The sequence below is a fragment of the Neophocaena asiaeorientalis genome, unplaced genomic scaffold (assembly GCF_003031525.2).
Source record: "Neophocaena asiaeorientalis asiaeorientalis breed wild unplaced genomic scaffold, Neophocaena_asiaeorientalis_V1.1 scaffold114, whole genome shotgun sequence".
In the NCBI taxonomy this organism is placed as follows: domain Eukaryota; kingdom Metazoa; phylum Chordata; class Mammalia; order Artiodactyla; family Phocoenidae; genus Neophocaena; species Neophocaena asiaeorientalis.
The window spans coordinates 9,698,836-9,722,792 of record NW_020173116.1 but is presented as its reverse complement, the minus strand read 5'-3'; the positions used below and the strand labels follow the sequence as shown (position 1 = coordinate 9,722,792).

Genomic DNA, 23,957 nt, shown 5'->3' with positions numbered 1-23,957 from the left:
GGTCAAATGTCCATCTGGGTCTGTCCATCTGATTCTAAAGCCTACCCAACATTCTGCCTCACGTGGTAAAAATTCACTAAATGTGGCTGAGGCCAGAAAGGCTGATAATTTATCTCACTTGCTGGGAAAGTCTGGCTGTACACAGAGTAGAGGTTAGCATTAGGAGCCTAAGATCCGGGTTGCAGCCTCTCTCCTCCACTAACTAGGTGTGCAGCCTTGAGTAGGTCACTTAATCTCTCTGTTTTCCCCTCTGTAAAGTAGACATAATGACTTTGCTACTTTATAGGTTTATCGTGAGGTTCAGAGGAGGGACTTGAAAAGAAAATGCTTTGAAAAATGTTAACGAACCGTATAAATTCAAGCACTTATTACTATTAAAAGTAGTCAAGTAAGGACAAGAAATTAGATTAATTGGACTACATCCAAATTAAAGTGTTTTTGCTGCAAACAATATCATCAAGAAAGGGAAGGGCTTCCCTGGTGGCGCAGTGGTTGAGAATCTGCCTGCCGATGCAGGGGACACAGGTTCGAGCCCTGGTCTGGGAAGATCCCACATGCCGCGGAGCAACTGGGCCCGTGAGCCACAGCTACCGAGCCTGCGCGTCTGGAGCCTGTGCTCCGCAACGGGAGCGGCCACGACAGTGAGAGGCCCGCGCACCGCGATGAAGAGTGGCCCCCGCTCGCTGCAACTAGAGAAAGCCCTCGCACAGAAATGAAGACCCAACACAGCAAAAATAAATAAATAAATAAATTTACAAAAAAAAAAAGAAAGAAAGGGAAAAGACAACCCACACACAGGAGAAAATATTTTCAAATTGTATATCTGACAAGGGACTTTTATTTAGATTATATAAAGAACTATTATAATTCATTAATGAAGAATTTTTGAAGGGCAAAGGACTTAAATAGACATTGTCCAAAGAAGACACACACGTAGCCAATAAGTACATGAAAAGATGCCCAATATCATGAGACAGACGCTCAACAAAATCACACGAGTTCCTACTCCACACCGACCACTATGGCTAGAATCATAAAGATGGACAGTAACAGGTGTTGGCAGGCATGTAGAGAGATTAGAACCCTCATACCCTCCTGCTGGGAATGCAGAATGGAACAACTGCTTTGGAAAGCCGTCTGATAGTTCCTCAGAAGATTAAACATAGATGGGACTTCCCTGTTGGTCCAGCGGGTAAGGCTCCATGCTCCCAATGCAGGGGGCCCAAGGTTTGATCATTCAAAGCCTTCAGTCCAGAGAAGATAGCTGGGTGGAGAATGTTCTCCGACAGGCCTTTATTTTAAAGTAAACTAATTAAATGTTTTAGAAACAGAAAAAAATATCAACAGGTCCAGGACTGTTTGGGAACCAATGAATATTTGTACATTATTGTATTTTTCCTTTATTTGTGAAATGTCATCGTCTTTGGTTGGGTCACATGTGGGTCTTTAGTCAACTGAAAGTAAAACTTTGTTCCAAATATGACCCAGAACTCCAAGCAATAACTTTTTTTTCTCTTGGTTCATCTGGAAGAGAAAATTCTTCACCCATCCCTAAAAAGAAAATCAGGTAAATCCAAAAGCAGGGCTGACCCCAGAACAGAAGAACTGACATTCCTTAGCAAGTATTATTAGTTGGGCAGTAATGCTGTAACCTCAGGAATCCTAAAGGAATGTTTTGGTGCTGTTCAAACAGATTTCCCAAACCATGGTACCCCTCTAAGCTAAGGAAGCAGAGCACCAGACAGCTGGTTAAGAATTAATGGCGGGACTTCCCTGGTAGTGCAGTGATTAAGAATCTGTCTGCCAGTGCAGGGGACACAGATTCAATCCCTGGTCCGGGAAGATCCCACATGCAGTGGAGTAATTAAGCCCGTGCGCCACAACTACTGAGCCTGGGCTCTAGAGCCTGCGAGCCACAACTACTGAGCGCACTGCAACTACTGAAGCCCACACACCTAGAGCTTGTGCTCCGTAACAAGAGAAGCCACCGCAATGAGAAGCCCGTGCATTGCAACGAAGAGTAGCCCCCACTCGCCGCAACTACAGAAGGCCTGCATGCAGCAACGAAGACCCAATGCAGCCAAAAATAAATAAAATTTAAAAAAAAAAAAAAAGAATGAATGGCTTACTGTCATTTGTAACATTTGATGTCATAAAGGTCAGAAATCTGGAACATGACAAGGGCCCCGTGAGGTGACATCTGTGCTCTCTGGTGTTTGAACTTGATGATCAAGCCTTATGTTCCAAAGCCTTTCATAAAATTGGAATTTGCGCATTAGTTCTTCATTCCTTGATAGAACTATGTAAATGGCCCCATTGACTGGTCAGGAGGATTTCTGGTTTCTTTGGCTTGTAACACAAAGTATTCCATATGCTACCACGGGATCAGCTTTGAAATATGAGGCATGATTTATGTCCAAGTTTATAGACCTCCTATATTACTGGATTTCTCTCCTGCTGAATGTGGCAAGTTCTGTTGACGTTTATCCTCCCCTAAGACCAGCAGAAATGTTCAGAGACCTTAGGATATGTGCCATGCTGAACACGTCTTCTTTATGACCTTAATCCCTTCCCCAAGCCATTCCCTACTCCCATCCTAGTTCCCTGCCCCTTTTTTCTTACCTTTAACAGATTGTCTTACTTGAGCCCTTGGAGTCTCCCTTCAGGCTGAAGCCGCCATCCTGCCTGAAGTTTTTACATAGGCTAAACTATATCCCCCATGCTTATTTTTGGACCTAAACATAATGTTTATCCTTCTTAATTGTCATCTGGTACTGAAGAGCAATCTTCTAAATAACTATTTGATTAAAGGAAGATTTGAAACTACTACAACAATCTATTTAGAAAGTAAAGAAATGAAAAACAGCATAATGAGGATGATCACCTGCAACCATAGGAATGTTCAAAGGCAAAATGATAGTTCCCAAAGCTTCCGTTATTAAGAAAGAATAAAAATAGCCAAGATAGGGACTCCCCTGGTGGTCCAGTGGCTAAGACTCCACGCTCCCAATGCAGGGGGCCCACGTTTGATCCCTGGTCAGGGAACTAGATCCCACACGCCACACTAAGAGCTCGGATGCCGCAACTAAAAGATCCCATGTGCCGCAACTAATACCCAGTGCAGCCAAATAAATAAATAAATAGTTTTTTAAATAGCCAAGATGAACAACTCAAGAAGTTCAAGAAGTTTATAAAAGTATTGTAAAGTAATCCTGAAAAATGTAGAAGGAAGCAAGGCCAGAAAATAGTCCAATTATTATATAGATCAAGAGCTGTTTCTTTGAAAATAATATAAAATAGACAAACCCTTGGCAAAATATAATAAAGAAAAAGGGAAGAGAAAACAAAATTTAGAATAAATACAATTTTTTATTTTAAGAGACTATTATATAAATTTTGTAGGATAAACTTGAAAATATAAATTAAATAGAATTTTTTGAAAAAAATATTAACAGAATTGACAAGAAATGGACAAACCAAGAAATAAATTGTAGAATAAACCGAAGAACTGGCATTCTAAAAGACTTTATGACTAGGTGTTATTACTGGCAATAAGTTCTAAACTTTCAAGGAACAGATAATTCTCATACTAGATAAGCTTTTCTTATAGATAGAACACTATGAAAGGTAAAACACTATCCCATATATTCCTTTAAGCTAAAACCACCGTGATGCAAAACCTGCCAAAAATTGCCCGCAAATATAAAATAGATCAATGTAAATATATGTCAAGTTCACCTATAAACATAGATCTTCCCAAAATGCTAACTAAAATAGTAGCAAGCTAAATTCAATTATATAGTAGTAGAATCATCTTCCACAATGAAATAGACATTTAAAAGGTAGCATATGTTCTGTCGGTGAAAAAATGAAGAACTGGAAAAAATAAGAAAGTTCACAAAATATTTGTCCTTGTAATTCCACCATCAGAAAGTATCCACAGTTAACATTTGAGTATATATCCTTACAGTGTTTTGTTCTCTGTATAAATTTTTTATGTAATTACGATCATGCTACTTTGTAGCCAGCAGACTGTCAGGGAAAGACCATGTACAGATATCCTGTGAGGTCCTCCACTAATTTGGCAAAGAATTCAGAAACACAGCTGAGACAAAGCTGGAACGGGTGTACCCCAGGTGCCCTTGGAGGTTGTAACGAAGTACTTACACCTCAATCCTTTTACGCTTGGACCTCACATATCCAGTCAAGAAGACTTACACAGTCTGTGTTCTTAATAATCCCTTGTCAGAGCCTGTTTACAGACAGTGGGACCCTCTGATTCTTAAGCAAAACCCTGAGTCAGCGAAACCCCATCCTCTGTCCCAGGGAAAAAGCAGGGTTTAACACTTAAGTAGGTCCTGATCTATTTCTCTGCCCTCAGATGACTGGAAAGCCCATTGCTTCACAAATACAGAGTGAGAATTTTTCACAACAGTAAATATTCTGTTCTAATATGGTTTTTTTGGTTTGTTTGTTTATTTTGCGGTATGTGGGCCTCTCACTGTTGTGGCCTCTCCCACTGCGGAGCACAGGCTCTGGACGCGCAGGCTCAGCGGCCATGGCTCACGGGCCCAGCCGCTCCGCGGCACGTGGGATCTTCCCGGACCGGGGCACGAACCCGTGTCCCCTGCATCGGCAGGCGGACTCTCAACCACTGCGCCACCAGGGAAGCCCACTCTAATATGTTTATAATGACTACATAGTACTGAAAAGTATTCTCATAAGGGTGTATAATCCCCTAGTGTTGGGCATTTTGGTTGTTTACAAATCCTTTCCTATTGCAAATACGATAAGAGCCCATATCCTTGTAGATAAATGTTTTTAAACATACCTGATTATTTTCATAGGGTAAATTTCTAGAAATAGAATCTCAGCTCTGTCCCTTATTAGGATCCTTATTGTCCCTACCTAGAAGGAGACAGAATAATACCTACCCTGTAAGAAGGAGACCAAGGCATAAAGTAACAACTACAGAAATCTTGAGGGTCTCTGGTCTCGAGGGAGGTATTGTCCATTGTCCTGAGTTGCTATTTTGTGTTGGGATATGGCTGTTGTGTTCCCCTGGGGTCTGGGTGCTCCTTTCTGATTTATTTGTAGAACTTTTCTTGGTTTGATTTTGTAGATTAATGAAAAACGTGCAGTTTTTGCATTGTCAACAAGTGGTATTGTAACTTGCATTACAGTTTCTCATAGCTGATTTCATCTACTTTTTATGATTCTGTATGGTTTCTGACAGTTACACTTTTCTCCTGGGAGAAGGTGACTCCTCTGTTCTAAGCTCTCTGCCTGGCTGAGTGTCTATCAAGTCCCTCCTCTCTCTCTCTCTCTCCCTCTCTCTCTCAATCTCTCTCTCTCTCTCTCTCTCTCTCTCTCTCTCTCTCTGTGTGTGTCTCTCTGTCTCTCTCTCTCTCTCTCTCTCTCACACACACACACACACACACAAACACACATGCTATGGCTCTGCGGTACCTGGCACCAAGTGAATTCTCAGCAAAGGTCACACCAGTATCATCCCTCACCCCCATGCCATTTACTCTGAACATAAATTTAAAGAACCACCCACCTTTTTATCCTTAACATTTTTAGAACCGCACTTATTTGAGTCATTTTTCTCACAAGGCTATCTATATACCTGTTCTTTCTAGCTTTGGTACACAGACTTTTAAAATCAGAGCTTAATTTCCACAATAATGGTTTTTAACTAAATTAAGTAATGCCTAATTTGACTGGGTGATAAAATGGGCAGTGACTATAGAAGAGACCTGCTTGGTTGTTTCATTCATCATCTTTTGATACAATTAATCAGAGCTGGAGGTGGGAAGTACTGAGAGAGGGTTCCTTTCCACTTGATAAATTTTTAAAAAAATTTTAGTGGAGTATAGTTCCTTTACAATGTTGTGTTAGTTCCCAGTGTACAGTAAATCGATTCAGTTATACATATACATATATCCCCTCGTTTTTAGATTCTTTTCCCATATAGGTCATTACAGAGTATTGGGTAGAGTTTGCTGTGCTATACAGTAGGTCCTTATTAGTTATCTATTTTATATATAGTAGTGTGTATATGTCCATCCCAGTCTCCCAATTTATCCCTCCTCCCCCTTATCCCCTGGTAACCATAGGTTTGTTTTGTACCTCTGTGACTCTTTCTGTTTTATAAATAAGTTCATTGTATCATTTTTTTTTAGATTCCATATATAAGCAATATCATATGATATTTGTCTTTCTCTGTCTAACTTACTTCACTCAGTATGAAAATCTCTAGGTCCATCCATGTTGCTGCAAATGGCATTATTTTGTTCTTTTTTATGGCTGAGTAATATTGTATTATATATATGTACCTCATCTTCTTTATCCATTCCTCTGTTGATGGACATTTAGCTTTCTTCCATGTCCTGACTGTTGTAAATAGTGCTGCAGTGAACATTGGGGTGTATGTATCTTTTCGAATTATGGTTTTCTCCAGATATATGCCCAGGAGTGGGATTGCTGGATCATATGGTAGCTCTATTTTTAGTTTTTTAAGGAACCTTCATACTGTTCTCCACGGTGGCTGTACCTATTTACATTCCCACCCACAGTGTAGGAGGGTTCCTTTTTCTCCACACCCTCTCCAGCATTTATTGTTTGTAGATTTTTTGATGATGGCCATTCTGACTGGTGTGAGGTGAAACTTCCTTGTAGCTTTCATTTGTATTTCTCTAATAATTAGTGATGTTGAGCATCTTTTCATGTGCTTTTTGGCCATCTGTATGTCTTCTTTGGAGAAATGTCTATTTAGATCTTCCACCCATTTTTTGAATGGGTTGTTTTGTTGGTTGATACTGAGTTGCATGAGCTGTTTGTATATTTTGGAGATTAAACCCTTGTCAGTTGCTTCATTTGCAAATATTTTCTCCCATTCTGAGGGTTGTCTTTTCGTTTTGTTTATAGTTTCCTTTGCTGTGCAAAAGCTTTTAAGTTTCATTAGGTCTCATTTGTTTATTTTTGTTTTTATTCTCATTACTCTAGGAGATGGATCAAAAAGATGTTGCTGTGATTTATGTCAAAGAGTGTTCTGCCTATGTTTCCCTCTAATAGTTTTATAGTATCTGGCCTTACATTTAGGTCTTTAATCCATTTTGAGTTTATTTTTGTGTTTGATGTTCTTGAGTGTTCTAATTTCATTTGTTTACATGTAGCTGTCCAGTTTTCCCAGAACTGCTTATTGAAGAGACTGTCTTTTCTCCATTGTATATCCTTGCCTCCTTTGTCGTAGATTAGGTGACCATAGGAGCGTGGGTTTATCTCTGGGCTTTCTATCCTGTTCCATTGTTCTATATTTCTGTTTTTGTGCCCGTACCATACTGTTTTGATTACTGTAGCTTTCTAGTATAGTCTAAAATCAGCTCCATTTTTCTTTCTCAAGATTACTATGGCTATTTGTGGTCTTTTGTGTTTCCACACAAATTGTAAAATTTTTTGTTCTAATTCTGTGTAAAATGCCATTGGTAATTTGATAGGGATTGCATTGACTCTGTAGATTGCTTTGGGTAGTATAGTCATTTTTACAATATTGATTTTTCCAATCCAAGAACATGGTATATCTCTCCATCTGTTTGTGACATCTTTGATTTCTTTCATCATTATCTTACAGTTTTATGAGTACAGGTCTTTTGCCTCCTTACGTAGGTTTATTTCTGGGTATTTTATTCTTTTTGATGCAATGGTAAATGGATTGTTTCCTTAATTTCTCTTTCTGATATTTCACTGTTAGTGTATAGGAATGCAAGAAATTTCTGTGTATTAATTTTGTATCCTGCACCTTTACCAAGTTCATTGATGAGCTCTAGCAGTTTTCTGGTAGCATCTTTAGGATTTTCTATGTATAGTATCATGTCATCTGCAAACAGTGACAGCTTTACTTCTTTTCCAATTTGGGTTCCTTTTATTTCTTTTTCTTCTCTGATTGCCAAGGTTGGGAATTCCAAAACTATTTTGAATAATAGTGGCGAGAGTGGACATTCTTGTCTTGTTCCTGATCTTAGAGGAAAAGCTTTCAGTTTTTCACCGTTGAGAATGATGTTTGCTGTGGGTTTATAGTATATGGGCTTTATAGTGTTTAGGTAGGTTCCCTCTATGCCCACTTTCTGGAGAGTTTTTATCATAAATGAGTGTTGAATTTTGTCAAAAGCGTTTTCTGCATCTATTGAGATGATCATATAGTTTTTATTCTTCTTTTTGTTGATGTGGTGTATCACATCAGTTGACTTGCGTATATTGAAGAATCCTTGCATCCCTGGGATAAATCCCCCTTGATCATGTTATATGATTCTTTTTAATGTGTTGTTGGGTTCAGTTTGCTAGTATTTTGTTGAGGATTTTTGCATCTATGTTCATCAGTGATATTGGCCTGTAATTTTCTTTTTGTGTTATATCTTTGTCTGGTTTTGGTATCCAGGCGATAGTGGCCTCGTAGAATGAGCTTGGGAGTGTTCCTTCCTCTGCAGTTTTTTTGGAAGAGTTTCCGAAGGGTAGGTGTTAACTCTTCTCTAAATGTTTAATCGAATTTGCCTGTGAAGCCATTTGGTCCTAGGCTTTTGTTTGTTGGAAGAGTTTTAATCACAGTTCTATTTCAGTACTTGTGATTGGTTTGTTCATATTTTCTCTTTCTTCCTGGTTCAGTCTTGAAAGGTCATACCTTTCTAAGAATTTGTCCATTCCTTCTAGGTTGTCCATTTTATTGGCGTATATAGTTGCTTGTAGTAGTCTCTGATGATCCTTTGTATTTCTGAGGTGTCCGTTGTAACTTCTCCTTTTTAATTTCTAATTTTATTGATTTGAGTCCTCTTCCTTTTTTTCTTAATGAGTCTGACTAAAGGCTTATCAATTTCGTTTATCTTCTCAAAGAACCAGCTTTTAGTTTCTTTGATCTTTGCTATTGTTTTCTTTGTCTCTATTTCAGTTATTTCTGCTCTGATCGTTATGATTCCTTTCCTTCTACTAACTTTGGGTTTTGTTCTTCTTTCTCTAGTTGCTTTAAGTGTACGGTTAGGTCGTTTATTTGAGATTTTTCTTGTTGAATCAGTAATTTTTTTTAATTTTAGATGTTTAAATAAGCGGGCTGAGAGAATAAGTGTATTTGGCTAACCTCTTGTTTGTCCCTGCGAACCTGAATCCCTGAGAGAGGCGAAACTCCTGGTTGTGGTCTCTTTGTGTCTCTTCTAAGTGGAACCACCTTAGGCTTTCAGTAGGTGTAAGAGTAAGGCATAGATTAGCGAGTCTCAAACTGGTACCCCACAGGCCTCATCTGACCTACAGATGTGTCTCATTGCAAAAAATAAAATGAAACTTTTCATTGTTAAAAACTCTCAAATTAGTTACCAGCATTTTAAAATCAGGAGATTTGACATAAACATCAGGATTTGGGGCTTCCTCTGAAAAAAAAAATTGAAGGATTTGGTAACACTGGCTCTCATCTCCGCGTGGCAGAGATCCGCTGGCCTGGGGAAGCAGTAGACCAGTCAGGACTGTTCAGCTTGACACTTTCCCACTGGGGAGCCAAGGGTCCACTGTCTTTATCATCGTGTGTTAGGCATTTGTTTCTCTTATAACTGGACACTTCACTCATTTATGCTACTTGCCTGACCCCTGTAGGTTTTGGATTTTCAACCGGTGATATAGATAGTAGCTCTCTAAGTCATCTGTTTTATGAAATCTTTGGCAGCCCCAAGGCAACAGAGAAACGCCATATGTGAATAAATGAACATCTCATGGGCTGTTTCATAGTGTAATGAAATGCACTGACTTACTGCGTCAGGAATCATTTTTCTTTCATTCATTCAGTTGAACGTTGTTGACAGCCTATTCACGCCACACCGCCTGCTAGCACTGGGGATGCAAGGATGAAGTAGATAATTCCTATCCTGGTGCCTGCTAGCACTGGGGATGCAAGGATAAAGTAGATAATTCCTATCCTTAGTATGGTAAGGGCTACAAAAGAAAAATAGGTGATGTGCTAAGGGGCTCAGGGGAGGAAATATTAACTCTTCCTGGGGGAATTGAGAAAAACTTTACAGAATAGGGTAACATTTGCAACCAAGTCCTGAAGAGTGAGTTGGAGGTACCCAGAAGAAGAAAGGGAGAGAGGGCTTCGTAGCATAGAAAATAGCGCATGCAGAGGCACACAGGTTGTCAAAACGGTGAGAAATTTATGATAGACAAGGTTTGGGAGTGCACCCTATGAGGTGTGGCTGAAGACTTGATTGAGGCCAGACCATGAAGAGCTTCAAAAGCTGTGTTTAATAGAGGACTTGTTCCTGGAGGTATTACAGAGCTAACAAAAACTTTTAGTACAAGACCAGCAGTCCTATCAGTGAACCTCCTTGTGCCAGCTTTCCATTTTCATGTCTCATTATATGATTATAATTTTAGATCAGTTCATGTCAATAGAGATGCCAACAAGTAAAGGAACACCATTGCCAGGGCGCTGATTACACTTTAGAAATCAAGCATGTGTTGAGTTCATCCGGAGTGTTGAATGAGAGGGAGCTGGGACCTCTTCTAATTATTAACCTTTCGTCCATCCCAGTGGCGTGCCCACAGGCTGTTGGGCATCACGGCCATCCACGTGGTGCCCACTAGGCACAGAGCCTGCCTCCAAGTTCCTTGTTAGTTCAAAGCTCGTGAACAACTTTGGATATTTACCCAGACCCCACAATATACTTGGGAGGAGCACCCATGCCTGTAAGATGCAGGCATTTAGGTTCCAGACCTCTTCTTTTACTGTCTGTATTCAGATTCAGCCCAGGCCAGATTCGGAAAAGAATGTGTCACTGCAGCCAAAGGAGGGAACACAGGAAGCAGATCATTTAGAATAAAGCTGGGACTCTCCCAAACGTGGATTTGGTCTTGGCCACTCACAAAACCAGCAAAACATTTCATGAAATCAAAATACCAGAAGTAAATAAACCATCCAGGGGAGAACTGGGCTCATATTATATAGCAGATGAAATCTAGAGTACATTTAAAGACATTCTGTGCAAGGAAGTGGTGTTAACATTGGAAAAGCACAAGAGGGGCTGAAATCCCCTTAAGTGTTTTTTTATTGGAAAAAAGAGATTGTAACCTTTTTGAAAGGTTAAATCCTTTTTCCTTTAACTCATTAACCTAGTGATAGACTTTTTTCTATTGATTCTTTCATTTCGTAATCACAGGTGAATACCTATTATTCCCAGGCACTGTGCTAAGTTTGGTGACACAAAGCCTTTTATTCCACGACCTCAATGATGTTTTCATGCCCACACGTTTTCAGTGGCACCATGTTCCTCAAATAGCAGAGGGTCCAAGAACTCTCCTAAAAATTGTCCAATGCTGTGTCATCATGTCAATCAATCCATGTTATCATTTCAGAAAAAAGTTGCTTTTTAAATTAAGTTGAAAGAATTGTTAGCGTCTTTGGTATGGAAACGTGACAACTAGTAAGCACACCAAACTTTGCAATTTTAAATATATAAAGCTTAAAGTCTTCTTTCAGGAGGGCCTGTCTGATATGTCTTTTTCCATCTTCTTGATTCCATGACTCCAAAGAGCCTTCCTGGCTTAACTGAGCCCATCCTTCTGTTAGTTCTCATCTGCAGTGATGACCATCCCCGGCTTCTTTATTCTGCCACCCTGGCTGCTGCAGCTCCCCCAGCAGAGGCAAAGCAACTGCACACGCTCATGGTGAGAGCAGTCATTGTGCCAAGTCCTGAGTGACCAGCTGTCCCCCAGAGACCCACAAAAAGTCTAGTTAATGGAGCAGGCTTTCTGCAGGTAGGGGTAGTTATCTTGATCCCACAACTGGAACCACCAGAGCCCTTGCACACAAGCCTGCCCCCATCCTTGACGTGGATTGCTTCCAGCGACACTGTCTCCACCGGGACCATTGAAACATGAATGTATTCAGCCCTGACTCCAGAGGACTGGGGCCTCACAGCGCTTCAAAGCAAAGCAGGAGGAAAACCTGAAATTATTGGCCCTCCCGACGGTTTCAAAAACAAATAATAATTACGCCAGTAAAACTGTCGTTTTAAGTCAATTTCCTAATTTAAGGAAGGAAAACATAAAACTCTGAGGCTTTTCTGCCAATCTAATTCAGATCAGAGACTCTGTCTCGCTGGGCTAGTGGGTCTCATTACGATAGGACAGCAGTCAGAAAAGGAAGGCGGCACAGGAACTGTTTAATGGACGTTTTCCCAGAAATTAAAGGGCAGCTTTTCAAAAGAGAGTCACTTGGCGGTGCAAGCCCCAGGGAACTGCACACACATTGCTGCCTCTGCCGCAAACACAGCAACCAGGTGCACACAGCAGTGGCTTCAGTGTCCTTTGTTGTCGGAATGAAAGTGCGGGAATGTACCGCTTGGTGATCAAAGCCTTTGACCATCATGTAAAACCAATCAAAATGCTCTTTATTTCTCTTAGTTTCCTGGTCTTCAGCAAATGTCATTCCAGGGTGTGGCGGGGAGACAGACCTCTTTCCTCCACCATGTGTTGCCTGGCTCTGGGGAGTTTTTACGTTTTGGTTGGTTTGTTTGGGTTGGGGTGGGTTTTTGTCTGTTTGTTTTTGGAGTCTTCCCCCAGTGTTTGGGGGACTTCCTGACACACTGTTAACATGGATCCCAGCCGTTCGTGTTCAGTCACAATCTAATAACCTTTTTTTTTTTTTTAATGACTCCATTGATAGTAGCTATGTCGACTCAGCTGCCAGGAAAGATGGATTTTAGTTCATAAGGGAAGAGAGAAATATTACAACCCTTTGATCACTAACCGTCCCTTCCCAGCCTCTGTAAAAAGATCCAGGATCCCTCACTCAACACCAGAACAAACAGCAGGCTGGAAAAGGAATTGTTGCGGCTCAGGCAAGGCGTAAAGGTGCAGATGTTGTCTGACGTTGAAGAATTTTGTCAGACAGTAGGTATGGACCATGACATTGGCAGAAGAAATAGAAACCACTAGGGAAGGTTATGTTCAAACTCCATTTTTCCCTAAGCCTGCAGTTCAAAACAGTGCTTTGACTTTCAGGTACATCCTGTAAGATAGTTTCTTGTCTTGTCATTCCTCTGGGAGAAGCAAGGTTCCAGTGAGTTTTAAACAACGCCCCCCACCACCACCCCTGCCCCAACACTGAGGATTTATGAGACTCTGTCCTTGAGCAAAGCATTTGTCAAAGATTTAAGGGGCGGGTGAAAAGGGCCCTTTACCTTGTCCTGGCTGATTTGCACTTGAGACCATAAACTCTCTGACAAGCTCCCTCAGCCCTGGGCCTTCACTCGCATTCATCCTGTTGAAGCAGTGGTCCCAGCTGGAAGGGGCAAGCAGATATTTGCTGACTCGACATTTAAAAAGTGGTCACTGCATTTTCTGGGTTTAGAGCTTGACCTCAAAAAAACAGTCAGGTGTGTTTCAATGCAATTAATAAAGGACTTTGAAGATGTTGACTATTATGTGAGTATTGAAACTTTCTCTTTGGCTCACTGTTTGGGTGGATGTGTGTGATTTGAATTTTTGTGGTTAATTAATTACCATGAGAAGTGTCCATGTTTCCTGTTCTCTTTGAGTCTATAATTTGAGTATGTAACTTTCTGGCAAATTTCAGCAGGGATACGAACATCGAGTATAATTCAAAATAGTATTGCTATAAGCCACTGTACTGGGGTTGAATTTTAAAGTCTAGGATATTTAAAGGTGTGTGAGTGAGGGATCTTCAGTTCTTTAATAAAGGGCTCAAAGGAAAATTACTGTTTATACAGCAAGCCGGCTCCTGTAAAGACTACAGAACTCGACTCTGTGGGCAGGAAGAGGTGGGAAGCAAGACAACTTTGTCGGTCCCGCCGTCTCCGGAACCTTCCAGCAGGCCGTGAGAGCACAGAGCAGGACACTGTGCCCTTCCTCACAGCCCACTTCCTAAAATAAAGCAAACAGGCATTTTCGTTCTTTACAAAATATTTCAAGCATTTTAGATTTCCTTGCCTTTTTGTCGGTGATTGGAATCAGGAATGCATTTGAAAAGCCATTCCCAGAAATAGGAGCAAAATAGAAACAGTCCTTCTGCAATTACACCACCTTCCCCTCTAAAGTGGTCACACAAACCAGTCTCACTGACGAGCGCCTGATTACCAAGTGGCACTGACTTTCACTCCCAATTTAATTTCTGTGCATCCATTGTTTTAACTGTGAGGCTGCTTTGACCTTGACAGTGGCTCTGGAGCTTCAGGTGACGCTGACAGATGCGCAGGCTGGTGGAACAACAGCTCGCTCGGTGGTGTATGTGTGTTTGCTCACTTGGCTTTCCTCCCCTTTCCTTCCCGGGGCCTCGTGGGCTGACAGTGCCGGCCTCCCGCAGGCCAACTGCAGGGCCTCCGTGCCCTCCAGCAAGGGCAGCAGCAGCGGCAGCAGCAGCAGCGGCAGCAGTTCCTCCAGCGACTCGGAGAGCAGCTCGGGATCTGACTCAGAGACCGAGAGCAGCTCCAGCGAGAGTGAGGGCAGCAAGCCTCCCCACTACTCCAGCCCTGAGGTAAGGACACGCTGGCCTCTGAGCGCCTCCCCTGCCTGCTTCTCCCCGACCCGGTGAGCGAGGTCAGTCTTCCTCCGAGTGTGGTCTCACACCTCCTGCTCCTCCAGCCTCAGTGCTATGACACTGGCCTGCGAGGCGCCATGACCTCTCTAGGCCACCACCTCCTGGCAGCCTGCCGGGGTTGGTTTAGGCTCATTTCCCCCAGCCCCTCCTCACAGTCCTCCTAATCACAGAGCTTCCTTTGAAGTCTAGAAACTTCATCTCTTATGGTCCCAAAATTCTCTATCTTGACTTCCAGAACTTTCCAAGTATGCTGTAAACATCACTGACTGGAAATAACCTGAGGATCGGGTCTCCCTAAGGGTCAGCCGAGGCAATAAGCAGACAGGGCAGCTCCCCGCCTGGAAGTGTGAGCCCCCGTAAATCACGGGGAAAGGAGTTTTGTGGATTAGACATGGTTAGGATCTTACCTTTTTTCAGTTCATCACAGATTAGGAGAACAAGGGCTATAAATATGAATAAAACCTCCTTTGTTTTCTTTGTGAAAATATAAAAAGGAAAGTTAACATCAACTTACAAATACTAATGAAAACTTTTATAGCTATGATGAATATCTGTGTGGAAGATTTAGGTGCCTCGTATAAAAATATTATAAGGTCCCAATAAAAGCCATTGCTACTTCTACTTTAAAGGGGAAAAAGGGGAAAATTTAATAGCAATTCAGAGCATGGATTCTTGAGAGAGGTCTGAGAGCACCCTTCTCTAGTCCCTGGATCTGTAAGGGTAGACTTTGATTTCTAAAGAGGGAATAAAATATGCTTCTTCTTGAGTGTATAAACATTTGATTTAACTTTTTACCTACAACCTTCTGTACCACTCTGGGCCCAAATTTCTAAATATGCTCTAAAATGAAACCAAGGGCTTCCCTGGTGGCACAGTGGTTGAGAGTCCGCCTGCCAATGCAGGGGACACGGGTTCGTGCCCCGGTCCAGGAAGCTCCCACATGCCGCGGAGTGGCTGGGCCCGTGAGCCATGGCCGCTGAGCCTGCGCGTCCGGAGCCTGTGCTCCACAACGGGAGAGGCCACAACAGTGAGAGGCCTGCGTACCGCAAAAAAAAAAAAAAATGAAACCAAACTCACATATGCAGACCTTGGCGGTGAGAGGTTTTTGGGTTTTTTTGTTTTGTTTTTTTTTTTTGGCCACACGGCAATGCGTGCAGATCTTAGTTCCCTGACCAGGGATCGAACCTGTGACCCCTGAAGTGGAAGTGTGGAGTCTTAACCACTGGACCCCCAGGGAAGTCCCCAGAAGCACCTTTAAGGGCCAGCAAGACCCATGTTTCCAGCTTGTGTACCTGTGTCTCTGTCTCTCTCTGTCTCTCTCCCTTTCCCTACCTGTCTTTCTATCCCTATCTCCCTATTTAAGGGGAAGGCCCTTGGCAACATTAACCTATAAAAGCCATATGTTGATATAATCCTGACTTTTCCCAGAAGCTAAATTATTTTTCCTTCTTCATCATTTCATTCATTCATCCATTCATTCACTCATTTAGTGTTCCTTCGACGAAGATCTATTGAGTCTCTGCCACAGGTATGATGCTTGGCCCTGAGAGACAGCAATGAGCTGACAGAGAAGGTTCCTGTCTTCACAGAGCTGATATTCTAATGGGAGTAATTTGAAACAAAGAAAAATACAGGGGTTAAATAAAACAGAGGCGTTAACCGGGCTTCTTCAGAGCCAGCTTTATGCTCTAATTTGTTGAAAAACTCCAGAATATTTAGTAGAAAGAACTGGGTTCCAGGGACATCGCAAGAGCCAGGGGGGACAGTGGCGGTAGATTAAAAGCGTTAGGGTCTGTGAATGTTACCTCCACCCCAGGCTCTTTGTGACTTTGAAGGTTAAATTCAGGAAAGTTGAGTCTCATTTGCATGCTGAAATGTGACTCCTGGAGTTTCTAGGTGAGGCTGAAAGCAGCCTCGGAGAAGTACAGCTATAAACGGCTTTAAGCAGATTCTCTCTAAATGTCACTGAGATAATTACAAAGACCTGAACTCTTGGGTGATGAAAGGAAGCACTTGCGGTTTCTTGTTTCTTCCAGCAGCTACCAGAGGCCCCTAGCTGAGGAGAAGGAGGGGAGTCTGGTAACACAGGCCTCAAAGTTTAAGTTGCCTGAGGCCGCGTGTAGCTTTCAACTCCTGGCTTCTCTATGCAGAGGGAGTGCAGGAGTGACAAAGAGATGTAGCCACACTGCAGGTGACTTCTTTCTGCTGGAAAGGAATGTATTCCTTGGAATAAAAGTAAGGTTTCTTTTAACATTTTTCCCAAGGTGACTAGAGAGACACGCCCTTCAGAAATACAATGAGGGAATTCCCTGGTGGTCCAGTGGTTGGGACTCCGCGTTTTCACTGCCAAGGGCGCGGGTGTGATCCCTGGTCGGGGAGCTAAGATCCCAGAAGCCGTGTGGCATGGCCAAAAAAAAAAAGAAATTAGAAAAATACAGTGAGTTTGTAGAATGAAAGTCGCGAAGAGGGGAAGCATTACCCGCTGAGCCTCCACGGCATCTCTGCTTTCTTCTGGCCAAGCTGGCCCAGGACCCCTTAAAGAGAGCAGTGAGACCCCTCTTCCTTCCCCGCCACAGGACAATCCAGCTCTTTATAGCCACACACCTCACATTCCCTTGTGAAGACCTGTTCACGCTGCTTTGCAGCAGAACATTTGTGGCCCTCCTTTCCTTCCTGGAAGTATCCTGAAGCCCTCCTGTTATCAAGCAGGAGACCCTCATGATATTCCAAGACACCTGCATTCTCCCCCTCAACGTCCAGCACTGGACACCCACTTGGCTCTCCTGAGTTTCATACGAGCTGTTGTTTATGGCCGTGGCTGTAGAAAGCCACTGCATTTCTCATGAATCACCATAGTATAAGCCCTTGTCTGCAAGCTAGCACGGAAGAGACCCCGAAAACAGTATTTCCGTCACTGCAGATCCCCTCTCGGTGGCCTGACGTTTGCTTGCTTCTCCCCAGCCTAATTGTTTTCATTTGAGTTGTATCTTCTTTCCTGGCCTGGGACATCCTTTCACGCCAGAGCTTCACAGGGGGAAGCGCCTCACCCTTCAGTTAGCACGTTTACACCAGCACACAGAGCTCCTTAGACCGGTGTTCCCCAAGTAAAGGATGCTGCAGGGACAAGAAAGAGCCTGGTCACAGGATTTTGAGGAGATCCAGAAGAAAGTGGGTTTCACCTGTTTCTTTACCGTAGGGCATCATTCAGCCCTTAATTTTGCTCATGTAAATGGTGTTCTCCATTGTGGCATTTCCCAAATGTATCTGACCACGGAAACTTTTCTTTATGGGATATATGAACTCAAAGCGCACTTTGGAAAATGCTGCCCTAGATTGTTCTTGAAAATCAGCAGGTACACGATACAAGTTATTCATTGATTCAACAGGCTTCTTAATTAGGCATCTGTGGGGTATGTGGCAGTGGGTGCTCTGAAGGGTATAGATGAAGTGGAGACTAAAGTACACAGTGGAGAGCTTATACACTGATCAGAGGGAAGATTGATCAGAGAGGAGAGTCCTGGATGGAAATACAAAGCAGCAAGCCAGGAAACAATCAAATGCACTGGGCAGAAACCCTGATGGACAGCTCAGGAAATGGACCAGAGCCAGCAGCGTGGCAGGAAAGGAACCCCAAGCCCTGAGTTCACCCTCCTCCCCTGCCACCTAATTCTTGGCTGTTTGAGCTTCCTTGGCCACAATTGTTTCATCCCCGAAATGGCAGATAATCCCATGCCGTCTAATCTGTGACGTTGTTCTGAGGAATAAGTGATACAAGTGGAGTGACAGCTCATTGTGAGTCATTATTGGTAGGAGCAGAGTCATAGCATGCTGTCCCCCTAACCTGTTACGGGTCCTGCGAGGGATACAAAGAAGCAGAGACCTGGCCCCTGCTGGAAAGCAGTGTTTGGCTTTGTTGAAGACACAAGATTTATATACATGAAATGGCTATGGACATCAAAAGATGATGCATTAAGGATAACAGAAGGCCACAGGTGTTATTTGGAGAGTTAGTGGTGTCTCCAAAAATCAATCTAAGTCTATCATTTTAGGTTGAAGACTGACATTCCTCAAAAGAAACGAGGTCCCTCTTTCGTGAGGCTACACCAGAGAGTAATGGGAGACTGGCAAGGCAGCAGGGGAGAGAATCTGGTCTTTAAGCCCAGACAAATGTGGGTTTAGCCTTGGTGGTGCCTGGTAGCTCTGCAGCTTTGGACATTTCACTTAACCTCTCTGAGCCCCATCTACAAACTAGGGGCGACAGTATTTCTTACCTGTATGGATTCAGGTAGATGATACATATAAAATGGGAGCACATTGTAGGTGTTCTGGCAAGGAAAGATGGCTGTTAGATGATGGATGCCCAAGGAATTTGGATTTTTGTTGGAGGGGCAAGGGGAGGCCCTTGTAGATCCTTTGAGAAAGAGAATGTGATTCAGTGATGTGTTGAAAATGGTCCTTCAGCCTCATTTCTTCAGCTGTGAAGAGCAGAAAAAATGACCCTAGAGCACATCAGGCAGTGGGGCCACACTCAAGTGCTTCAGTTCTCCCTTCACTGTTAACGCTCCCTCCAGGAAGTTTTAGTGGGAGTCTCCCTGTGAGCCACTGTGTTTTAGCTCCAGGCACACGTCTGTGTTCTCCCACATAAGAGATGTGAGGTGTGGGAGGCCCAGGCTGCTGGGGATGAGGGCAAGCTAGCGTGAGACGTGGCGCTGGGGCCAGTGTGAGTGGCAGGCTCTGCCATAAATGGTCCACCCTCTCCCCGTGTGTGTCCCCTTCTGCAAGGCCGCTTCAGCATCCATTCTTATTACTGGGCCCCATTTATCTGGGGAAACTGAGGCACGGAAGTCACTGACTCTCCGGTGGTCCGAGAGAAATGGGGTGGGGAGGAGACAGCCTCAGAGCCATAGCTGTGTTTGCCACCAAAGTAGCCTTCAACCACACCTGGCTAATCTCAGGGCAGGCGAGAGCTTCCCCTTGGCGAAGAAGAGGCCCTGCTGCCCTGCTTCCTCTCTTGCGTCACTGTCGCAGGATGGACCAGGTCAGGTGTGCTCTGCAGGTTCCATTGTCCCCTGTCTCTGGAGAAGCCAAATTAAAGCAAGGTCAGAATTTACACAGGACAACTCAGAGGTGCAAAAAAAGATGTATCGTTTTGTTCTTTTGCCTCTTGCTTTGGGAGCCCTGGTCCTTTGGATGGCATGAAAGCAAATGAAGCAGAAAGTTAAGTCAGACAGCAGACTCCCTATCAGGGTCATCAGAGATTCCCCTTCCACACCTGTATCCCTGGGAGAGGCGCCCCTTCCTCAGGGTGCCAAGGAAAGGGCCTGGAATCCCCATGCTGGCCTCCACTGAAAGGTCTCTTGTCATTCCCAGTCCCTGGACACCCTGCGCTGTGGTTCCCTGAAGTGTAGACAGTCTCATCTGTTTTGGGGGAACCAGCAGGATGTCCACGGTCCCTGCCACAGCTCCAGTGCCTGGTGCCCACACTCTGTGGCCACTTCATCTTGGCCCCAGGCCCTGCCGGCCCATTAAAGGCTTCCCATCTCCCTAAGCTGTGCCCCAGATGCCTCCAGACTCAGCCAGGACCCTTGGGTCTAATATTACTGCCCTCCCCTCCCTCCCCTGCCCCAAGATCCTTGCTGCATGTGGCTATGCCCCAAGTTCTGCTCTTAATACCAACCTCACTGTTGAGAACCAAATCTTGATACGTGAAAGGAAGCTTTAAGAAATTATTATGTTAGAAAACAGTGGTTTTCGCCTACAAGGGCGCCTGACTCACTCTGGGCTTTAACCAACCAAGTTTGAAGTGCAAAGCTAAGCCGATTCTTTATTTTCGGCTGGTATTTAGTCTTTCCCTGGATCATCAGAAGCCATGAATTCGTAGGGTAGAGACCATAGGGAAGGAAAAATACATCACCTTAATCACTTCAAAAATTTTCCCCATTTCACCTATATTCACAAATTGATAATACTCTAGCTAAAGTTCTATACTTATCAATATACTTCTTTTCTATTAATAATCACAGATGCTGGATAAATGGACTTTTATTAGAAATCAACAACATTTACTCCCTGTAAAAGCATCCGTTCTTAACCTTTGAATAAGACGTAGCTGCCTAGAGATATGAATGAAAGCTATGTCCCTCTCCTCGAAAAATGCATCTACGTGACATTTCTTTTTTTCCAGAGTTTAAAACTTGAAATGTCCAGGATTTGCTTTAAGGTAGCAAAACTGCTTGCAGGAAAGGTTTCCATTGTCACCTCCTCATCTGAAATGTTTCGGGCAAAGTGTGATGGATGCAGGTTGAGGATGGACGAACCAAGTCTAGCCATCAAAGTGCACTGGGCACGTACAGGTAGTTCTTTGGGAGTTTAGTTTCCACTCAGTCCCCTTTTCTAATTCTGCCCCCCTCCCCATATTTTAAGTCTCACAAAAAATGAGTGCTTTAACACTCAGGGTCTCCAAACTACACCCCAGTTAACTTTTGTGGACTCTCAAGTTTATGTGTGTCTGTATAAATATAAAAATATATACATTGTATAACCCTCAGAAATGTTGGAAAGGGGTCCTAATGAAGCATAGTGCATCCCCTTATTTTCCAAATAGGCCTCCAGCTGCTGTACTGGCATTTCAGTGCCGGGGACCGGGAAGCGGACAGCATCTCTGCATCCTGTGTGCCCACTGATGCTGCACACACCTACAGCTTCCATGTTCCTTGTGTTTCCAGCCCATCCATTGTCTGCCCTAAGTCAAGAGGAAAACAGCCAGGCCCCTTTTAACTGAGCCCATCATAAAAGATATTTGTTTGTTGCTGGTTTTCTGCTTTTAGGCCGAACCAGCGTCCTCTAACAAGTGGCAGCTGGATAAATGGCTAAACAAAGTTAATCCCCACAAGCCTCCTATCCTGATCCAAAATGAAAGCCACGGGCCGGAGGGCAATCAATACTACACCCCGGTGAAGGACGAAGCGCCAGACTGCGGGAAGCTTCCCGACAACGTCTGCCCGACCAGCCTGAGAGACAAGGACATCAAGAGCGCCTGCAAGGAGGAGCAGAGGCCGAGGACCGCGAACAAGGCCCCGGGGAGCAAAGGGGTGAAGCTGGGCAAGAAACCCACGCGGCGCACCGAGAGGACCTCCGCCGGCGACAATAGCCACCGGCCCGAGGAGCCCGCAGCCGCGGACGCGCTGGGGGCGAGCGCGGGGATCCCCCCGGAGCCCCCCAAGCCCCGGCCCTGCGGCAACAGTAGGACCAGCCACCGCAAGGAGCTGCGCTCGGCCGTAACCGGCGAGAAGCGCCGCACGCGGGGGCTGAGCCGGATCGTCCCCAAATCCAAGGAGTTCATCGAGACCGAGTCGTCCTCGTCGTCCTCCTCCGCGGACTCGGACCTGGAGTCGGAGCAAGAGGACTACCCTCTGTCCAAGGCCACTGCCGCCTCCGGGAACGACCCGAGGCTGAAGGAGGCTGCCAGCAGCAGCAGCGGTGGCGGCCCACGGGCCCCTGTGGGCTCTATCAACGCCAGGACCACCAGCGACATTGCCAAGGAGCTGGAAGAGCAGTTCTACACACTGGTCCCCTTCGGCCGCAATGAACTTCTCTCCCCGTTGAAGGACAGTGACGAGGTCAGGTCACTCTGGGTCAAAATTGACCTGACCCTCCTGTCCAGGATCCCAGAACACCTGCCCCAGGAGCCGGGGGTCTTGAGCGCTCCCGCGGCCAAGGACACTGAAAGCGCCCCGCCGAGCCACGCATCCGATGCGCCCGCAGAAAAGGCTTTGCCAAAATCCAAGAGGAAACGCAAGGTAGGCCTGGAAACCCGAGGGGCTGAGGGCACGGCGGGAGGGAGGGCTCTCCCTGAACTTGTGGGCAGCAGGTCTGCTGGTCTAGAATGTTCCCAGAGCAGGAGTTTTATGTGACTTTCCTCAACAAACGTTCATAGAGCCCTTTATGTATGCCAGATACCTCTGTAAGTACTTGACATGTATTAACTCAGCTAAATCCTTAGCACTGCCCAATGAGGGAAGTATCCTTATTATTCCCATGTTACAGATAATTAAGGTCCATCTCACTGCATGTGGAAGTAGGCGAACGGGAAATCTTCCCTGAGTGTATGTGCAGAGGCAAGCTGGAGGCTGGGCCTGTGAGAAAAAATATGGGTGAACCCCATTCTTTGCTGGAAGGGGTGGGATCGTTCATTGACTTTAGAAGCCAGCAGCCTCAGAGAGGCTGTGACTGGGGTGAGGCGTGAATCCGGAAGTGCCTAGTGGGGACCGTGGACGACGGGGCCCTGGGAGGGCACACCAGCCTGGTGCATCAGAGCCAGCGCCTGGCGCTCCCGTGGCATTGATCAGGAGAACTTTGTGGTGGCGTTGGGCTGGGAACAGGGCCCTCAGGAGGAGGGACTTTTGAGTAATCAGAGGGTCAGGGATGAGGAGGCGCCAAAGGAGGGAAGCAAGCTGAACAAAGGCGGGTTGAACGAAGTGAGACAGGCAGCTCAAGTACTCGGAGAGCAGGACGTTTGTCAGGAAGCAGACCCAGATGCTCGGCCATTTGGCCGTTTTTGAAGATTTTTGAGCACAGGAATAATTTAATGATAATTTTAAACCAATTTTGAGGATTTTTATTCCCTCCTGTTACTACATCTTCAAAAGTAACTTGGACCACAGTGGAAAACACAATGCGTGACAAGCCAAAGATTGTAGTCGTTGTGGATGGTCCCAAATTTAGGAGAAAATCATTCACAACAGTTAACACGTATATACGTCCCCATGAGGGATGCTGTTTTTGTACATATTAAGTCATCTATAAAGTCCTTACAACTTTATGAAGCAAATATTATCGTCATGCCCATTTTACAGATGAGGAAACTGAGGCTCAGAGTGCCTAAAGGGACTTGCCCCAGGTTCACATAGGTGAGAAAGGGCAGAGCCAGGAATGCAGCCTGGGTCTGTGGCTCCAGGGTCTCCCCTGGAGTCAGTAAGAAGTCAGCATGAGGTTTGTGCAGTATCTCCCCCACAGGGCCCCTGCTCAGAGGGCTCTGTCCTTGGAGTTTAATGCTTGCGGTTGCCATCTTGGAATTCTTCATTTTATTTTTGAATTTGTGTTTAGTAAGTGAAGTGCGATGGGACAATAGAGCCTGCGCGGTCCCACCTCCTGCCCATTTCCCAGGACAGGTTCTGCCTGCCCCGTGGCCCCTTTGCACTCCTAGCCCTGTGTAGCATCCCCATCCTCATCCTCATCCAGGGGCCAAGGCACAGGCCTAATGAGGGTCGGGGTCAGGGTGGGCATCTCCCCACCCCCAATCCCAGTACTGAGGGGTCCTCCAGGGGAGATTGCAGTCCAATCCGCAAGGGGTTGCCAGTTG

General features: G+C 44.6%; 1 protein-coding gene across 1 annotated transcript in view; it reads left to right on the top strand.

Annotated features, from left to right (window-relative positions):
* The window catches only part of AFF3 (ALF transcription elongation factor 3), a 474,009-nt gene that overhangs the window by 411,830 nt on the left and 38,222 nt on the right, over nucleotides 1–23,957 (top strand). Inside the window, exons 12-13 of the mRNA XM_024743692.1 lie at nucleotides 14,347–14,533; nucleotides 21,424–22,395. Coding sequence (XP_024599460.1) covers nucleotides 14,347–14,533; nucleotides 21,424–22,395 — 1,159 coding nt within the window. The remainder of the gene's footprint in view (nucleotides 1–14,346; nucleotides 14,534–21,423; nucleotides 22,396–23,957) is intronic.